Genomic DNA, 18,308 nt, shown 5'->3' with positions numbered 1-18,308 from the left:
ACACCCACCCACACAATCACTCCGCATCCCTGGGAGCCCGCTCTGCTGGCTAAAATAATACAAGGCAAAGAAATTGTGTTTGTGTTAATTGAATGCCCTGCCCACAGACACTCGCGTCAGCAACAACACCATGGGCATCCTAGAGAAGATTGCTGAGATCGAGCGTGAGATCGCACGCACCCAAAAGAACAAGGGTAAGCCGGCAACACTCCACAGACTCGACTCGATACTCGATCATATTCAGTTGTGGTCCATGTGTTTGGATTTGATTGAACCAATAGTACGACAAGTTTTCCTGGCCATTGGAGTATTTGCATTCCTGGGGCTTACATTCCAGATAGCTATTCTTGCAGATTTAATATCAATTGTTTCATTGCATTCGCATTGTTTCCATAGTTATACCAAAGTTCTGTATAAAGTCGAAAAGAAAGGCTTATCCGTACAGTGGTTCGTGGTAACCGCTGCAATATTTTAAAAGGCCGTAGTGAAGCTCATAATTATATGGATCGACAGCTATACCTTCCCACATAATGTTTTTTCCCACTAGCCTTGTGAACTGTGTGGTTTTTGTCTTTTTAAAGTCCCTTAAACATGCAACTCTGGCGATCTTTGAGTTTTTCGCCGAAAACTTGTATGTTTCCCACTAGAAGTGTGCCTTAAATGGTTACGAAAGGAACTACACGAAATTGACTGTCTTAAAATCGAGGATCTTGCACTTCCAGCGAAGACATTTCTGCTGCATAAACATTACAAAATTCGAGTGTGACAAATAGAAAACAAGTTTAATCTTATTTCAGTTCATTAATCAATTTAAACAGTGCTAAAGCGTAGGAAATGCATTTTTTTTCCATTCCCTACGCTTGAAATCTTCCATAAATTTGAATGGCATTGCTTAGTAGCTATCCGAAACTTGTTCGTGTTCATTGTTTTATAATTAAGTTTTCCGAGATCAAATTAGCACTTGGTTCTATTGAAAAGCTAAAATCCCCGATAGTTTGTGATTATGTGAGTGAAACTAAAGCCAGTGAAGGCTAAAGCAATTTAAAATTCTTACTGCGACTGATGTAAAACATATATTCGCTGGAATATGCCATAGTGATATGAATGATCTATATATATATATAACAAATTTGGTTTTTATAAGCATAAATTTATGGTTCAGTGATGTAAATTAAGCGTAATTCTATTGCTAAAAGTCTGATTAAAATGTATAAATTATGACAATTCATATGCATAAACCCATTGTATCCACCTTTAGCGCAGCAAAGAGCAGGGCCTGAAGCGCCCCCTAAAGGCGCCACGGCGCAAACACAGCTCGGGTTAAGTTTCCAGCTCGGGATCCTCCGCTCCCATCATGAAGCTCCACAAGCGACGGCGCTGCGGACGCGGCTTTGACCCCTTCTGCTATGCTGTGAAGGCGACCGTGATCTGTGCTCTGCTCAGCCTCGCCGCCAACCAGCTGGTAGGCTCCTCCAGCGTCGGCTATGGGAGCAGTTTGGGCAGCGAGTTCGTGCCCTGCACTCAGATCAGTGTCCAGAAGCGCTGGACACGCAGCCTGGCGCGCATGAACAGCGAGAGTCCGCTGCGAGCGGCGGATCTGAACGGGGATGGCGTCCAGGATGTGATCTTTGGCTATGGCGTGGACGACAACATCCACTACGAGGGCATACCCCTGCCCAGATGCAAGGCCTCCCAGGGCGAGGACGAGGTTCCCTGCGAGGGCGGTGTGGTGGCCCTTAATGGCAGGGATGGCTCCATTCTGTGGCAGTCCTGGAGCGTGGCCAATGTCTTCTCGCTGCACTGCAGCGCCGATGTTGACGGGGATGGCGGCACGGACTGTGTGGCAGCTGGAAGACTGGGGGTGAGCATTATTAAATCCTTTTCGTGCCTGAATCCTTACCGGAAATCCCTTTTGTTAGATTATTTATGCCATCAATGGACGCACTGGCTCGGTCATCTGGCACTTCCGTGAGCTCGAGGTGGAGGCCAATTCCCCCATCGTTATGGATCTCTATACGATCAATGTCCTTCGCGATCTGGATAGCGATGGAGTTCCCGAGCTGATTGCCGCCCATGTGGAGGAGCGCGAAGAGTCCAAGGCGAGGCACATCAAGCTGATCTCCGGGAAGACGGGCAAGGCGATCCGCAGCATCCCCACGCCCTACCGCGAGGAGATGTTCGTGCCCATCCAACTGCTCACCCAGGCGGACGGCACCGCCAGAACACACCCGGAGGAGTCTACTCCCTCCGCCTGCACTCGTTGATGGCCCACACGAGTGAGAAGCATTTCACGCCGCTCTACCAGCAGCCGGGATCGGGTCTGATGGTCCCTGCCGTCCTCACCGATCTCCGATGTGGTGGTGGCCGCCTTCAACAGCACCGTCTACGCCTTCAACGGGGCCAACTACAGCGTCATGTGGAACTACACCTTCCCCGCCAGCGAGTGCGTGAGTGCCATCGTGCCGGGCCACTTCAACCACGACAATGTCACCGATTTCATGGTCAAGTACAACTCGGGACCGGGCTTCCCCGTCTACTACTACTCGCAGACAACCATCCTGGATGGACGCACAGGACAGCCCCTGCTCAACGCCATGATGACGGATGCCGGTGGGGCGAACAGTCTCCTCGGAGGAGTCTCCATTTCGCAGAGCTTCGGGGGAGACTTCTTCCTGCACTGGCAGATCCAGTGCCGCAATAAACACATTGAGCCGCCAGGAGCGGTGCTCTTCAGCACCGACGATCTGGAGGTGCAGCTGAATCGCACACAGCGGCCAGCTCCAGCCGGCAAGCAGTCGCCGCTCAAGCACCCGAAGCTGCTGAAGAATCTGCTGGCCAGGGAGCAGCTTCAGCGACGCAAGGAGACCTCCTCCAGGGCCACCACAGCGGCCGGTGAGGAGGGAGGAGGAGAGGAGTCCGATTGGTATTTGGCCTCCATTTCCTCAACTGGGGTGCTGCTGAAGGCCCTGGTCAATGCCAGTTCGTCACTGGACTTTGCTTTTGTACTCAACATACGCGAATCGGAGGCCTATCCGCCGCTGTTCTCCCCCCCAGGATCTCAGCTGCGTGGAGGAGAAGATCAGCGCCTATTAAAGTGTGAGCATAGGAAAGAAAGTGAAATCTGTGTATTGTTATTGTCTATCTGGCAGGCTATACCATCGATAATTTGCGCGTTTTGCGCAAACAGTTCCTCAAGCAGTGCCTCAACGAGCGGCTGGTGGACTCGGAGCCCGCTCTGCCCAAGTACGAGTCGCAGTTGATTGTGACCCGCATTGGGATCACCTGCACCTGCCGATCGCTGCGGCCGGGCGAGGTCTGCTCCGAGCTGGATCCCCTGGACGCACAACGTTGGACGGAGTTCATGGGTAACCATGGTCATGGTTACTATGCTAATCGCTAATCGCGATCTGCGGTTTGGTTTTTTTGGCCTCCGCGGCCTGCAAGATGCGATTCCTTTAACTCTCTCTCGCTCACTCTATTTGTCTCGATGTCACTATTGTAATTAATCGCAACACAGTATTTACATGTTTATTTGTGTATATTTTATGAGTTTTTTTAAACAAATAAAGTACAATTAATCCAATTCAAAAGTACGGCGCGATAGCGATATCGATAGCTCGCAGAGCTGCCAGGCGGCCAGACCAAGAACAGCTGTTCGAGGGCTGCACACCCACCCACACAATCACTCCGCATCCCTGGGAGCCCGCTCTGCTGGCTAAAATAATACAAGGCAAAGAAATTGTGTTTGTGTTAATTGAATGCCCTGCCCACAGACACTCGCGTCAGCAACAACACCATGGGCATCCTAGAGAAGATTGCTGAGATCGAGCGTGAGATCGCACGCACCCAAAAGAACAAGGGTAAGCCGGCAACACCTCACAGTCGACTCTGCGGCGTCTCGCCGCGTTTGAATTTAGGTTAGGATTTCACCTGATTGGATTTCCTTTGTTTTTGTGTATTTTTTGCAGCCACCGAGTACCATTTGGGCCTGCTGAAAGCGAAGCTAGCCAAGTATCGCTCCCAGCTGCTAGAGCCCACGAAGAAGGGCGAAAAGGGCGAGGGATTCGATGTGCTCAAAAGCGGAGATGCCAGGGTAGCGCTCATTGGCTTTCCCTCGGTGGGCAAATCCACAATGCTGTCCACCCTGACCAAGACAGAGTCGGAGGCGGGTATGTAGCACCTCCTACATGAGCCTCCAACCCAATATTCATTTGGTTCCTCTCTTCGCAGCCAACTATGAGTTTACCACGCTGACGTGCATTCCCGGCGTGATCGAGTACCAGGGCGCCAATATCCAACTGCTCGATCTGCCCGGTATCATTGAGGGTGCCGCCCAGGGCAAAGGTCGTGGACGACAGGTCATTGCCGTGGCCCGCACTGCCGATCTGGTGTTGATGATGCTCGATGCCACCAAGCCGAATGTCCACAGGGAGCTGCTCGAGCGGGAGCTGGAGTCCGTGGGCATTCGGCTGAACAAGCGGAAGCCCAACATTTACTTTAAACAGAAAAAGGGCGGCGGCCTGAGCTTCAATTCGACCTGCACTCTGACGCGCTGCAGCGAGAAAATGGTCCAGATGATCCTACACTCCTTTAAGATCTTCAACGCCGAGGTGCTGTTCCGGGAGGACTGCACCGAGGATGAGTTCATCGACGTCGTCACCGCCAATCGTGTCTATCTGCCTTGCCTTTACGTGTACAACAAAATCGATCAGATCTCCATCGAGGAGGTGGATCGCCTGGCCCGTCAGCCCAACTCCATTGTCGTGAGCTGCAACATGAAGCTGAATCTGGACTACATGCTGGAGGCCCTCTGGGAGGCGCTGCAGCTGATCAGGGTATACACCAAGAAGCCCGGCGCACCGCCAGACTTTGATGATGGTCTGATTTTGAGAAAGGTCTGTCAAAGAACTCTCACATAAACACCCTTTGCTGATCCTCGTTTTTCCTCTCTTTAGGGTGTCAGTGTGGAGCATGTATGCCATGCCATTCATCGCACGCTGGCCGCGCAGTTCAAGTATGCCCTGGTTTGGGGCACATCCACGAAGTACTCGCCCCAGCGAGTGGGCATTGCCCATGTGATGGGCGACGAGGATGTCATACAGGTGGTCAAGAAGTAGGAGGATTCGGTAATCCGGATTCGATTCGTGTTTGGTGTAACCAGATTGTTGATCTTTGTCTCTGGCCCGGTTGGAAGTGAAATATATTCTATTCTACATTTAAAGCCTCGCGAGGATTACTTCATATAAAACGATTTATTTCAACATACGGATTGGAGGACAATCAATCACTTGGCTGCCGCATTGCTGGAGGAGGCAGCCGCCGCCGAGGCATACGATTTGTTCAGGCTACTAATGGCCGAGATGTTGGAGAAGGGCGTCGGGCCACTGCTGATCCGCTGAGGCTCGACTGCCGGCGGCGGTGGATTATCGATCTTCTCAAAGACATTGGTGGCGTCGCGCAGTTTGTAGCGTCGCAGATTCAGATACAGCTCCTTCTGCTCCTCCACGCGCTGGTGAAGCTCGTGCAAGCGGCCTGCCAGCGAGATGAAAGCTTCGTGGAGCTGCCGAAGGCCGCGCTTCAGGTCCTCGGGCGTGATGCTCTGCGGATTGGCCAGGGCGTGCATGTGCCGTTCGGTGAGCGTGATCTGCTGCCGGAAGGCAATCAAATCCTGCTCGTACTTGACCACCAAACACTGGAAGTACTGGAACGGAGCATTGTTCTCGTACTGAAGTCCGATGGGCGTGTCCTGAGTCCTCTGGGCCATCTCCAGCGACTGTATGGCCTTGGCCGTCTCCAAACGCAGCAGCTTGATCTGCTGGTTGTTGGCGTCCACGGAGTTGGCCATGTTCTGCAGCGCCCAAGCGAAGTCCGTGATCTCGTGCGTCACATTCGAGAACTTTGAGGTGGACGTCCGTCCGATGTCCGAGGAGGTGGTCTTCTGCTGCTTGATGTACACCTTCAGCGCCTCCACTGTCTTGACTATCTCGTCCGGCACTTGGGTTTCCTTGATCTGCAAACGGTTCTGGGTAAAACGGGTTCGAATCTATGGATTGCCAGAACTCACCTTGATCCCGTCCTTCTTGTTGTCTCCCAGCTTTGGCTGCGTGGCGCTGACATCGATGCCGCCCAAACCCACAAATGTGGCGGGAGCTGTGGTCTGCTGGCCAGGCGGCTTGCCAAAGATTCCACTCCCCACAGCCGACGTGGAGCCACCCAGCCGCAGGGCCGTATTGAAGGGCTGCGCCGTGGCCGTCGTGGTGTTCGTGCTGAAGTTCAGACTGGCCGCCGTCGTGGCCTGGGGCTTGGCGAACGCAAAGGAACCAATGCCAGCAGTCAGAGCCGGTTGCAACCCCACTGAAGTGGCCGGTGCGGTGGTGGCCGTGCTGCCAAAGCCAAAAGCAGGCGGTGCTGTGGTCGGGGCACTGGTGGCCGGCGGCGCAAAGGAGAATGTGGGCGCTACACTAACGACAGCAGGAGCTGCTTGGCCGAATGGCGATGCTGTTGTAGCTGCTCCGAATGCTGTTGGTGCTCCGAATCCGGGTTGGGCCGTGGGTGCTCCGAATCCTGGCTGGGCCGTAGGTGCTCCGAATCCGGGCTGGGCCGTGGGAGCTCCAAACCCGGACTGTGCCGTAGGTGCTCCGAATCCGGGCTGGGCCGTAGGTGCTCCAAATCCTGGCTGCGCCGTGGGCGCACCAAACCCAGACTGTGCCGGGAGTGCTCCGAATCCTGGCTGGGCTGTTGTTGCACCAAACCCAGGCTGAGCCGTAGGTGCTCCGAATCCAGGCTGTGCTGCTGTTGCCGCTGCAAATCCCAACGACGTGGGCGCTTGACCGAATGCTGATGTCGCGGGCGCCTGTCCAAAGGCTGACGTTGTGGGCGCCTGTCCAAAGGCTGACATTGTGGGCGCCTGTCCGAAGGCTGATGCTGCTGGCGCTTGTCCGAAAGGCGAAGATCCTGCAGCTCCAAAGGCTGGCGCAGCGGTTGCACCAAAAGCGGGAGGAGGTGCCGTTGTAGTCGCTGGTCGCGCGCCAAAACCGAATGCACCCGCTGTTGGCGCAGCGGCTCCAATAGCAGAATTGCTTGTAGGCGTAAATGAAAAGGACATCTCAGAGCAGGAGATTTAACTAATTTTACAGCGAATTTTATCTTTTAATTGATTATAAACAAAAAATGTTCTGCTGTAGAAAATGCAACACCGAATCCCTGGTATAATCATCCCTCCCTGGTGCACGCGCAGAGTTGCTTTTACATGTGTGTGACTTCGTCATACGACAATTATTTTGTATATTTTATCGCAAAGTTCGAGGTCCACTGATTTTTCGCCACCATGTCTAGCTCACACACTATGCAAATTTCATACTTATCATAGTATTTCCTAGTATTTTGCACCAATGTACAAAAACGGAGGTTTCGCAGACTGGGGTTAATATGAAAAAAACGCGCAAGCATTTTTGAAACGTACACATTTCCCCTTTAGATGTCGCTTTTGTAGCAAATGTGTAGTGGGCGTGTAGTTACCATGTAAAGAAAATCATTTAGCAGAAATTGTTGTTGAACATTTTTGCTTAAACCTTATTTTATAAGTAACGCAATAGGGATGAAAACTTTTTTTTAACCAGTTTTGTAGGAAATTAAGTTTGTAATCGGATAAATTTATGTAGGCAGGACTGGGGGTTCTATTTAACTAGTAATATTCGACGGAATATCAAAAACGAGAAATATGTATAATATAACTTGAATTCGTCAGTATATTTACGGTATATTTCAGAGGGTCAAACCGTATCGGAATATCCACGGTCACACTGCTGACTTCGTCAGTCATATGACAATTTTCGTGCAAAAAATTTCCAAAAGTCACTTGCTTTTTTTTCTTGGTCAGTACACCACGTAAATTTTTGTGAAGCTAACAAGATGGCCAGCCAAACGCAGGGAATCCAGCAACTGCTTGCTGCTGAGAAGAAGGCCGCCGAGAAGGTGGCAGAGGCAAGGAAACGTAAGTCAAATTGGAACTATTTTTTCCCAATTGGGGAAACAGATACAGAAAGCAAAGGCAACTGTGTTTTCTCACCACCATTGACCCAGCCCTCGGCCGCGCGCCGCCCCCTTATCGACGTTACGCTCGGTGGGTCACATGACTCGCTGAAAAACAGTAAATATTGTGCAAGCTGACGAATAACTGTTTTTTCTTTTTGGATTTTTTCACCCACCCACAAAGGCAAGGCAAGGAGGTTGAAGCAGGCTAAGGACGAGGCCACCGAGGAGATTGAGAAGTTCCGTCAGGAGCGGGAGCGCGCCTTCAAAGAGTTCGAGGCCAAGGTTAGTTGTCATATCTTCGATCCGATTTCAGAACCCAAGCTAATCCCCTACGATCCCACCACCTATAGCACATGGGCAGCCGGGAAGGCGTTGCTGCCAAAATCGATGCGGACACCCGCGTGAAGCTGGCCGACATGGAGCGCGCCATCGTGACGCGCAAGGAGCCCGTCATCCAGGAGATCCTACAGTTCGTCTACAACATCTCGCCTGAGGTCCACAAGAACTACACTGCCAAGTAGAGGGAGTGGGTCAGAAAGCCTCCAATATCCGTATCCATCTCCGACGGCGACGTTTCTGATGCAAATTCAATGTCCAAGTTCAACTCCTAATACATAATTTAGCCCCATAATAATAGTGCATACAATATGAAACACTACTGTATTATTATTCCATATATTAAAGTCAAAAATTCGTTGTTCCCTTTAAAATTGAGATGAGAAATACGTATTATTCTGTTTAATGTTCTGTTCAATACAAGTTGTTATTTTTATTTGAAAAGTCATGTGTTTTTCTGTTGCATATTTTGACTATTAATTAATTCCCGAATTATTCTTTATATAAACATACATACACAAAGTCAGCTGCTTTTTTCTGATAAGAAAAAATTAGTCGCTTTTCAGCGATGTTTTCTTTCTTTCAACCATCGCTAATGGTCGTATGACACTACACTTAACTACCTGTCTAGTCTAAAAAGCAGAGACAGTCTTACGAGTTTTCGACAACCGACGCGTCCACATGAGCCAGCTTACAAGCCATCGTCTTTCTTCGACCTGGCCGTCGAGCACAAGGACTTTGGCAACCAAGGGAGAGGTTACACGGGCAACTAGATTCTAGATATATCTCATTATTGTTAGATTTAAGGATTTAGATAGTAGATACAAATGTTTTCCACTTGTTTACTTATTTATACTAAGCTAAGTTTTGATGATTACAAAAATTAAAAAAATCATCCTTGCTGTTTTATGTATCGGGTAAATTATCCCGACTACAAAAAGGCGTGGATCGGTTCACAAATAGCGGAGAAAATTATATATTTTTGATTAGGGAAAATGTCCTTGACCCTTGAAGGGACTCCGTCAAATCAAGGACATTTTTCCGATCACAAGAAGCCATCGCAAGCCCAGATCGGCTCACAAATAGCCGAGAAAAATGAATATGTATGCTTGGGGCTGTTGGAGTCCTTGGCGAAGGATCAAGGACATTTTTCTGATCACGGCGGGCCATGGCACGACCCGTTCGGGCCGTAAATAAGGCAGAAATAGGATATAAACGTCTGTAGAAAATATCCTTGATCCTTGGTCCTCGATAAGGACTCTATTAAGTCAGGGACATTTTTCCGAACACAGGAAGACGTTAACTGAATGTTTTAAAATTTGCGGTCCCCCAAAAGTATGCAGCTATATGTTTTGAATTTTCTACAGTTGCTTGCTGCTGGTTTCTGTTCGCCTGGTATTTCAGCCATTTGACGCGAGGTTTTTTGTTTTGTACGTTGCCGCCTCTATCGGCGATTTCATGAACTACATTTTTTCAAAAATATTTCAAGCCAGTTTTTTTCTCCGTTATTTGGGCGTGCGACGACTACCTGTGTTTGGAAAAATGTCCCTGTTTTGATGGAGTCCTTATCAAGGACCAAGGATGAAAGATATTTACTGCAGACATATATATCCTATTTCTCCATAATTTACGGCCCGATCGGGTCGTGCCAAGTGCCGCCGTGATCAGAAAAATGTCCTTGATCCTTCGCCAAGGATTCCAACAATTCCAAAAATACATATTTAGTTTTCTCTGCTATTTGTGGCCGATCTGGGTGTGCGATGGCTTCCTGTGTTCGGAAAAATGTCCCTTTTTTGATGGAGTCCTTTTCAAGGATCAAGGACATTTTCCCCAATCAAAAATATTTAATTTTCTCTGCTATCTGTAGTCTGGATAATTTCCCCAATACAGAAAATAGCATGGATATTTTTCAATAGTTTTATTCATCCAAACATAGCTTAGTATACAAAAATAAATAAGTGGAAAACATTTGTATCTACTATCTAAATCCTTATATATCCTTAAATCTAATAACAACGAAGGATGACGATGGCTTCTTAGGTTCGGAACTTGCAAAGGGCGCGCTTCTGTCATGCTGAATAGGAATCGGTCTGTCTCGATTAGGCCTCGTCAATGCTTTGACAGCACTCCGTCTGGTGGGGGAAAACCGGATACTACTCTGTAAAAAAAGATATATTTTATAATAGATATATCCACAATCATATACTGATGCACTTACGCGTCTTGAAGCTGAAGCCCAGCGTTTGATTCGGCGGCGTTTGAATGGGGGGTTGCTGGCATTATTTCCCGGCTCTCAGTCGATCATTGGTCCCTGCTGCAGTGGATGGGACGCCAAAATGTCGACTCAGCGACACAGCAGCGGTATCATGGCAATGGCTTGCAGCAGGACAGCCAGTTGCTGCCACAGTCCAGCCAGGAGCACATCCCTTGGAAATCCCGATAGGACGAGGAGCTACGGAGGAATATCCTGGGATCTAATGTCTGTTTGCGACATGTTCAATGTGTGAAGAATTTGAACTGAAATTTAATTTTAGGTGAAACATATCGTAGAAATTCATTTCTTCAAATTAAAATAAAGGTTGGGATGGACCTACAAGAGTAATTATTGTTATAAGTATTACTATTAGTTTCCGCGGCTTAGCTCAAGTTTGTATTTAAATAATTGGGGCTTAGGTGGGCTAAGCTTGTTTTTCATCGGTGTATTTTGAAACGGTAAAGGCGATATATTTCGGAGGGTCATATTATGTATTGAATCGGTAACAACAATAATTCCCATTCTTTTCATACCATAGGGAAAAGGATATTACAGAATTGTTTGTCATCCCAGGCTTTAATTAATGTATTTGAACTATATTTTGAAGTTTGTGGTCTTTTTACAGAGACCAAGAATGAGTATCGGGATCAGTATATATATACAATAACCTAATCAAATATGTACATGAATACTTCTAAAAAAAATCAATTTGAAATAGGGTATACAAAATCCCATACTCCGGTTGACTTCTTCAAACGACAGCAACATTGACGTGACAACATTGCGACTATTTTTTTTGTTGAGCTTTTTCGTTTGAACCTTGTTTTAGTCCGAATAATAAATGCCAGTACTTAAAAGTAGTTTATCTTATAGAGAATTTATTCTTCAATAGGATAAAATTATGTGGGCAGGGCGGAGAGATCTATCTAGCTAGTAATATTCGACGGAATATAAAAAAACGAGGAATATGTATGAATTCGTCAGTATATCTACGGTATATTTTCAAAATGAGACGGTAAGTTTTGGTATATTTCCGACGGTCAGACGGTATATTTGATTGATTTCAGCTGTTCTCAGTCTCCCCCGCGCGCGCTTCATTCTTAAATTATTTTTAATTATTTAACACTATACTTCCTCCAGCGGAAGGTGCAATATAATTGAATTGTGATATTAGATTTAGTGCAAAGTGTAGAGCAATGCAGCGGCACAGATGAAAGTTGACCCTCGCCATCAATATTTTTTGGCAACACACACATTCGCATGCCGCGCGCGCACATGAACTCACACACAGATGCCTTGTGAAAGTAGGGAAGAAGTGGTGGGGGGAAGCAGCAAGACTCCGCCGATTGGCCAAATTTAAAAGTTGCCACTAAGCAAAATGCTAAATTTAGACGGCGCCGAAGAAGCGTCTCCCCCTCCACCAGAGAGCTCGCAGCTTCTGCTGGACGAGGAAAAGGGGACTCCAGCGCCGCCTGCTAGCCATCTGGAACCGCCATTCACCACCCCGCTGGCCCCCTTCGACATGGAACTGATGCAGCGCATCGGCCTCAGCGATAAGCTGAAGGGCAGCGGAAGCCTTTGGGAGGGCAGGAACAGGGGCCGGGGAGCAGCAGATCCAACGACGGATTTTATGGACCAAGAGCGAGATGCGGCCGGCGGAGAGAACCGAAAATCATCAAGTGAATCACTCTCTGATAAGAGAGCCAGGTTCGCTGCAAGGTACTTACCTCCAATGAAGCTGACTATATAGAGGAAATATCCATTAAAGATAATTGCAGCTGGTTTTTGTCGACTGTTTGTTGTCTGTCTATTGTCGTTTTCTGTAATTGAGTTTGGGTTTTTTTATTGGCATGGATAGAGGGTGTTTTAGCAGGGAGTTTTGGTGAAACCTCTTGGATGTTCTCTAGACACTCAAGAGCCCCCTGTATGGTTTTATCTGTGTTTTATGTTGATCATTCGCACTTGTTGCTATATGCATAAGACAGATAAGCAGAAAGTGCGAATCACTGTATTCTTAGACAAATATACTTTTGATTCCTCTTTCGGATGTGGAATGTCAGTGTTTTTCTTCCTAATTCCGTGACTCAGAACAGAGAACACCTTGTATTAGCATTGCATTCCATCCCCCTGTTCCAGCGACCTTCTCTGAATATTAATCTACAATTTACTACACAGTAATTACCCAATGAACTAATTTCCTATCATAAACAGAACATCTATTTCCCTTTGTGTTGGAAATGGGAAATACAGGAAGAGGGGGAACAGATAACATACGTACCTTCATTTGATCTCTGAACATGTGCTTAGACTTCGCTCTCTCTCTCTCTCTCTCTCTCTCTCTCTCCGACGCCAGCTGATTGAAGTACTGTCTAAACGAGACAACAGTTACTTGGCAACAGGTGTATTTCGCTGATGCACTCAATGTACGCTATTGCACTACACTTTCTTTATGAAAATGTAAAGCAGATTTGTATATTATGGAAGTGATATTAGGCGTAGTCTAATTTAGTTCAGAAAATCCTCCACACTTTGTGTCAACACACAACACGAATGATGTTAGCCTGCTGCTCTTTTGTTCAAAGGTACTCAAGTCAACCCACGGGAGTGTGGGGTGGGGGGGATTATCATATGCCGGCTTGTCTGTGTCTTGCTCTTCGCCCAGCTGACAGCTCTCTCGCTCTCTCTTTTTTCTGCTTTGTTGTTGCTGCTGCGCGTTGGACAGCTCTGCCGCTCTTTGGGGCTCTCCCGTTGTCAGTGCCAACGTTTGTTGGAATATTATTTTAATTTTCTGAACACTCAATTCTCAAACATCGGGCGAACCAGAAGCGAATAACTCGCAGGAAATATTTTTCCGCGCTAAATGTGATATTACACCCGCTGGTGGGTCAATTAATACCTTTATACACTTATACGCCCGATCAGCTTTCGAAGAAACGGGTTTACCGTAGCGTTTCCCCTTTTTGTGTTGGATTAATCATCTGTTTCGCGGGAGAAAAGTAAAAGACAACGGTTTCCTGGTGTGTGTGTGTGTGTGTACTGCGTGTGTTTCAAGTATTGCGGATCTTGTCGGTTGGATGATTAAACGGATCATGCATATATAGCATATAGCATAATATCTGCATACATTATATAAGAAAATTTCGGGGAAACAATTTTCCGTCACCTTTCGCTGCTCTGCTCTTCCTTGGGTGACAAATATTCGAAAAAGCAGCGCCACAACTGTTTAATAAATTAGTGTCTCTCACTCTGTCTTGCTCTCTCTTGGCCTTGATTAAAGCCAAATGCCAAAATTTTCAATGTGTGGGCCTACGAAAAAAACAATAACAATAACAAATTGTGTGTACATTTTCATAATTGAGTTTTTTTTTTTTTGAAAGAAGTTGAAGATAATTATGAATCGCCGCGTCCAAGGCTGAAAAGTTTGTAAAATATGAATATGAATGTTTGATGAGCCGAGCCACACACGAAATAAGAGTACAGAAGAGAATGGAGGAAACAAAGGGAAACATAAAGCTTAAACGAGCGGTTTATGAAGGTTGGAAGGGGAATGACGACAAAGTTCCCTTCTTTGTAGAATTCCAAAAGGAATGATAGCAAATTATACCATATCTGCAGGGTATCCAAAGCTTCGATCACTGGGACATGGCCTTCCTTTCATGATTTCGCTGTTTAGGTTTTTTCCGGTGGCTGTTCTATTTCTAATCACTGGCAATAAACATTTTTCCTACTTATACAGTACAGTGGTTTCCCCCAGCCTCATTCCATTCTGCGTTAAATAATCTGTACCTCTTCACATTAGCTTTGAATCAACAAGTGTAATTACTGGACTTTATCTCCTTGTTGGACACCTATAAATAAAATAATGATGGAGGATAATGTAATTGACAGCCTCCTTCATGGCCTTCAGCATTTACCACCATTCAGCATATTTCTAAAATATGTCCCTCTTTTTGGAATCGATTACTCAATTACTCATTCGATTGCACTTTGGAAGTTAAGGTACATTTTGTATTGTATTATTTATGATCAGATATAATCGTGAATCATAGGAGATTTCTCATTTTTTCCACAAAAGACCGACTCACACGAGGAGCTGAGCTGTTTTTCTAGCGCTCAAATATCAAGTGTTTGCATATATTATTTGCAAATGTTTTTGCCACATTATCAACTGAATGTGAGGCACTGCACTTGGTTCTTTAAATAATATACTAGAAACAGACTAAACAGATGGAAACAGACTGCTGCTGCTGTATAAGCAAATGAAAGCCAAGGAAAAATAGAGAAATTATTAACTGATGTCATGTGGGTGAATTGTGTGTGTGCCATTAAATGGCTCAACGCGTTCAGATTATAGTTGCCTAGGGGGTTCCAACCACCCGGGGAGTGACCTAAATAAGGTGAGGGTGGGACATTAACACGCCAAGCGGGGGGTGGGTCCTGTAGGGACATTAATGGACATCAAACTGTTTTACCCAATATAACCTGAAACACTGAAAGCATTCCATTCCTGAACGTCCATTCTTTGTTACAGCAACGCCTCCACGCTTCAACTGCCAGACGCTGCTGCCGGGCCCCTGGCCAATGGCAAAAAGAAGTCCTCCGAGCCAAGGAACCAAAATCATCTCTCAAGCCCCTTGCTGCCAATGACTGAACCCACTTTGGGAAATAATGGCTACGATGAACGCGAATGCAGTTGCCCCAGGGAGTTCTACCAGCGGGAGGAGATCAACACATCGCTGTTCTTCGAAGACTGCACGCGCTCTATTGACTTCGTGCTGGCCTACAGGATCAATGCCCATGAGCCCACGGAGGCGGAGAATACCGAGAAGCGACGGGTGTTCGAGGCGAATCTCGTGAGCCAGGGCCTCGAGGTGGAAACAAGCCAAAAGGATCAGATATGTTTCGTGAAGGTAAGCCTTGAATTTCTCCAAAAGAAACCTACTTAATGGGTGTTTGTTTTTTTCAGATCCATGCCCCTTTGGAGGTGCTGCGTCGGTATGCGGAGATACTTAAGCTACGGATGCCCATGAAGGAGGTGCGTTTTGTCCCTCGATCTTCAGATCTAATTCTTTAAAGACTTTTGGGACCTGAAACAAAATTTGATTGAAATTCAGTTGAAAATTCCTATTGTTTTTGTATGATTTCTTGTATGTTTCTGTGTTTTTAGTCCTTGTGTAATTTGCGTATATATGAAAGAACCAACCGTCTACAGAATGCGGCTCAATACTTGTCCAAGAAGGTTGGCCCAGACGTTGTTGAATCAGTTAAATATTTTACACAATTAATACTTCTAAAACTTAGGCTTAAATGTTGTTCTGCTGTGAGTTGATGTATGAAAGAAACCTAATCCCGTGCCTAACATCTGTTGTAGAATAATCAATTGAATATATATGTGTATACCCTTTAGTAAGCCTTTGCTTTGACTATCTTAATTTAAACCTTCAATTTCCTTCAGATTAATGTGTATTTTGGTACTCTTACAGATCCCTGGAATGTCTGTGGTCAATCGTTCGACAAAAAGCATCTTTTCTAGTCTGAAAACCGTTTGCCAATTCTTCCTACGGAATATCCATGTGGATGAGCATATATTCCCCAAGAGAGCGCATCGTTTTACTGCCATTTACAGTCGCGACAAGGAGTATCTGTAAGCTAGAAGAAGTACCTTAACCATTTTTCGTTTAATTTATCTTCTTTTTTGGATAGCTTTGATATACGACAGGATTGCTTCTTTACCACCGCCGTGAGGTCGCGCATTGTGGAGTTTATATTGGATCGTCAGCGTTTTCCTACCAAAAATCAACATGACATGGCTTTTGGCATTGAGCGATTGATTGCAGAGGGCGGCTACTGTGCGGCATATCCATTGCATGATGTGAGTATTACCAAAATATATATAGCAGATCGTACAACTTCCTTTTTCAGGGCGAAATAACCGAATCGGGCACCATGAGAGCTCTTCTCTACAAACATTGGGCTTCTGTGAAGAAATGGTACCGCTATCAGCCTCTAGATGACATCAAGGAGTACTTTGGCGTCAAAATTGGTTAGGAAACAGCAGCTATGTTCAAAGAAAGCCTTCCTTAGTATATATTTCCCCTCTCTTTAGGTCTGTATTTTGCCTGGTTGGGCTATTACACCTATATGTTGCTGCTGGCCTCCATTGTGGGTGTGATATGTTTTCTATACTCCTGGTTCTCCCTCAAGAACTATGTGCCCGTGTAAGCTTTGCCTTCTCTTCCATCAATCGTGGCCCCAACTAATTGGAAATTCCTTTTATTTGCAGCAAAGATATCTGCCTGCGTGCAAATACAAATATAACCATGTGTCCCCTCTGTGATTGGTGTAACTTTTGGGACCTCAAGGAGACCTGCAATTATGCCAAGGTCACGTATCTCATCGACAATCCCAGCACAGTTTTCTTTGCCGTCTTTATGTCCTTTTGGGCCACCCTCTTCCTGGAGCTGTGGAAGCGCTACTCCGCGGAGATAACCCATCGCTGGGATCTGACGGGCTTTGATGTCCACGAGGAGCACCCTAGGCCGCAGTATTTGGCCAAGTTGGAGCACATACCACCCACCAGAGTGGACTATGTGACGAACGTCAAGGAGCCGACGGTTCCCTTTTGGCGGATGAAGCTGCCAGCGACTGTTTTTAGCTTTTCGGTGGTGCTGCTGCTCATTGCCTTGGCTTTTGTGGCCCTTTTGGCGGTGGTGGTGTACCGCATGTCCATGCTGGCGGCTCTAAAAGTGGGCGCCAGTCCCCTGACCACCTCGAGTGCCATTGTTTTGGCCACAGCCTCGGCGGCCTTTGTGAATCTGTGTTTGCTCTATATCCTGAATTATGTGAGTGTGTGCCGCTTGAAACTCTTTTGGAATGGTATTAAGAGAATTCTTTGCTTTTCAGATGTACAGCCACTTGGCGGAGTACCTCACAGAGCTGGAAATGTGGCGCACTCAAACGCAGTTCGATGACTCGCTGACTCTCAAGATCTATCTGCTTCAGTTTGTTAACTATTATGCCTCTATATTTTATATAGCCTTCTTTAAGGGCAAATTTGTGGGACATCCAGGGGAGTATAACAAACTGTTTGACTATCGACAGGAGGAGGTAGGTCCCTACCACTAAGAGTATCCTTCCAACAGCTAATCTTTCCCTGAATTTTGTTCCAGTGTTCTTCTGGTGGATGCCTCACGGAGCTCTGCATCCAGCTGGCCATCATCATGGTGGGCAAGCAGGCCTTCAACACGATACTCGAGGTATATCTGCCCATGTTCTGGCGCAAAGTGCTGGCCATTCAGGTGGGCCTCTCCCGTTTGTTCAACAACACCCCGAATCCCGACAAAACCAAAGACGAGCGTTGGATGCGCGACTTTAAGCTGCTAGATTGGGGGGCACGCGGTCTGTTTCCCGAATATTTGGAGATGGTTTTGCAATACGGATTTGTGACCATCTTTGTGGCCGCCTTTCCGCTGGCCCCGTTTTTTGCCTTGCTCAATAATATACTGGAAATGCGTTTGGATGCCAAGAAACTGCTGACACACCACAAGCGGCCTGTGTCGCAGCGTGTGAGGGATATTGGCGTGTGGTACAGGATACTGGATTGCATAGGAAAGCTAAGTGTGATCACAAATGTGAGTGGATGCAGGAGAGTACCTCTAAGAAACATCTCTAAATAGTGTATTTT

General features: G+C 46.7%; 4 protein-coding genes, 1 long non-coding RNA gene and 1 pseudogene across 8 annotated transcripts in view; 4 read left to right on the top strand and 2 right to left on the bottom strand.

Annotated features, from left to right (window-relative positions):
* Positions 1-130: 130 nt before the first annotated feature.
* LOC117187075 lies at positions 131-3,590 on the top strand (annotated as a pseudogene).
* An 89-nt stretch (positions 3,591-3,679) lies between these two features.
* LOC108156214 (developmentally-regulated GTP-binding protein 2) lies at positions 3,680-5,221 on the top strand. The gene is made up of 4 exons (XM_017287552.2): positions 3,680-3,860; positions 3,969-4,169; positions 4,231-4,895; positions 4,956-5,221. Exons 1-4 carry the CDS (start codon positions 3,797-3,799, stop codon positions 5,115-5,117), a joined length of 1,092 nt encoding a protein of 363 aa, XP_017143041.1. The 5' UTR covers positions 3,680-3,796; the 3' UTR covers positions 5,118-5,221.
* Positions 5,222-5,233: 12 nt separating this feature from the next.
* Positions 5,234-7,431, bottom strand: LOC108156212 (nuclear pore complex protein Nup58). Its single transcript, XM_017287550.2, has 2 exons — positions 6,065-7,431; positions 5,234-6,010 (listed from the first exon to the last, which is right to left on the bottom strand). Exons 1-2 carry the CDS (start codon positions 7,103-7,105, stop codon positions 5,285-5,287), a joined length of 1,767 nt encoding a protein of 588 aa, XP_017143039.1. The 5' UTR covers positions 7,106-7,431; the 3' UTR covers positions 5,234-5,284.
* A 392-nt stretch (positions 7,432-7,823) lies between these two features.
* LOC108157465 (V-type proton ATPase subunit G) lies at positions 7,824-8,748 on the top strand. Its single transcript, XM_017289543.2, has 3 exons — positions 7,824-7,993; positions 8,216-8,316; positions 8,385-8,748. Exons 1-3 carry the CDS (start codon positions 7,912-7,914, stop codon positions 8,553-8,555), a joined length of 354 nt encoding a protein of 117 aa, XP_017145032.1. The 5' UTR covers positions 7,824-7,911; the 3' UTR covers positions 8,556-8,748.
* Positions 8,749-10,311: 1,563 nt separating this feature from the next.
* On the bottom strand, positions 10,312-13,358 carry LOC108156210. Of its 2 annotated transcripts, XR_004471819.1 has the most exons (4): positions 12,903-13,358; positions 12,352-12,444; positions 10,589-10,887; positions 10,312-10,528 (listed from the first exon to the last, which is right to left on the bottom strand). It is a non-coding gene; the product is annotated as an uncharacterized LOC108156210 (long non-coding RNA). The 2 variants fall into 2 exon arrangements; XR_001775095.2 differs by lacking the exon at positions 12,352-12,444 and having other exon boundaries at positions 10,314-10,528.
* LOC108156206 (anoctamin-1) overlaps positions 11,694-18,308 on the top strand; it is a 9,151-nt gene continuing 2,536 nt past the window's right edge. Inside the window, exons 1-11 of one of the 3 annotated variants that reach the window (XM_017287543.2) lie at positions 11,694-12,343; positions 15,156-15,534; positions 15,591-15,659; positions 15,792-15,863; positions 16,108-16,268; positions 16,328-16,496; positions 16,547-16,667; positions 16,731-16,842; positions 16,908-17,466; positions 17,528-17,731; positions 17,794-18,255. In XM_017287543.2, coding sequence (XP_017143032.1) covers positions 12,003-12,343; positions 15,156-15,534; positions 15,591-15,659; positions 15,792-15,863; positions 16,108-16,268; positions 16,328-16,496; positions 16,547-16,667; positions 16,731-16,842; positions 16,908-17,466; positions 17,528-17,731; positions 17,794-18,255 — 2,649 coding nt within the window. In that variant the 5' untranslated portion in view covers positions 11,694-12,002. Of the gene's footprint in view, positions 12,344-13,417; positions 13,505-15,155; positions 15,535-15,590; positions 15,660-15,791; positions 15,864-16,107; positions 16,269-16,327; positions 16,497-16,546; positions 16,668-16,730; positions 16,843-16,907; positions 17,467-17,527; positions 17,732-17,793; positions 18,256-18,308 lie in introns of those variants that run through there. The other 2 variants (XM_017287545.2, XM_017287544.2) reach the window with 2 other exon arrangements.

Source organism: Drosophila miranda, chromosome 2 (assembly GCF_003369915.1).
Source record: "Drosophila miranda strain MSH22 chromosome 2, D.miranda_PacBio2.1, whole genome shotgun sequence".
Classification (NCBI taxonomy): Eukaryota; Metazoa; Arthropoda; class Insecta; order Diptera; family Drosophilidae; genus Drosophila; species Drosophila miranda.
The sequence above is the reverse complement of the archived record's forward strand: the minus strand, read 5'-3'. Positions and strand labels throughout refer to the sequence as shown.

What these genes read in the sequence shown, in the direction of transcription:
- LOC108156214 (XM_017287552.2), top strand. Translation starts at nt 3,797, where the DNA reads ATGGGCATCCTAGAGAAGATTGCTGAGATCGAGCGTGAGATCGCACGC. An exon ending in ACGCACCCAAAAGAACAAGG is followed by an intron (nt 3,861 to 3,968) that starts GTAAGCCGGCAA and finishes TATTTTTTGCAG; the next exon opens with CCACCGAGTACCATTTGGGC. An exon ending in ATGGTCTGATTTTGAGAAAG is followed by an intron (nt 4,896 to 4,955) that starts GTCTGTCAAAGA and finishes TCCTCTCTTTAG; the next exon opens with GGTGTCAGTGTGGAGCATGT.
- LOC108156212 (XM_017287550.2), bottom strand. Translation starts at nt 7,105, where the DNA reads ATGTCCTTTTCATTTACGCCTACAAGCAATTCTGCTATTGGAGCCGCT. An exon ending in ACAAGAAGGACGGGATCAAG is followed by an intron (nt 6,011 to 6,064) that starts GTGAGTTCTGGC and finishes AACCGTTTGCAG; the next exon opens with ATCAAGGAAACCCAAGTGCC.
- LOC108157465 (XM_017289543.2), top strand. Translation starts at nt 7,912, where the DNA reads ATGGCCAGCCAAACGCAGGGAATCCAGCAACTGCTTGCTGCTGAGAAG. An exon ending in GGTGGCAGAGGCAAGGAAAC is followed by an intron (nt 7,994 to 8,215) that starts GTAAGTCAAATT and finishes CCACCCACAAAG; the next exon opens with GCAAGGCAAGGAGGTTGAAG. An exon ending in TCAAAGAGTTCGAGGCCAAG is followed by an intron (nt 8,317 to 8,384) that starts GTTAGTTGTCAT and finishes CACCACCTATAG; the next exon opens with CACATGGGCAGCCGGGAAGG.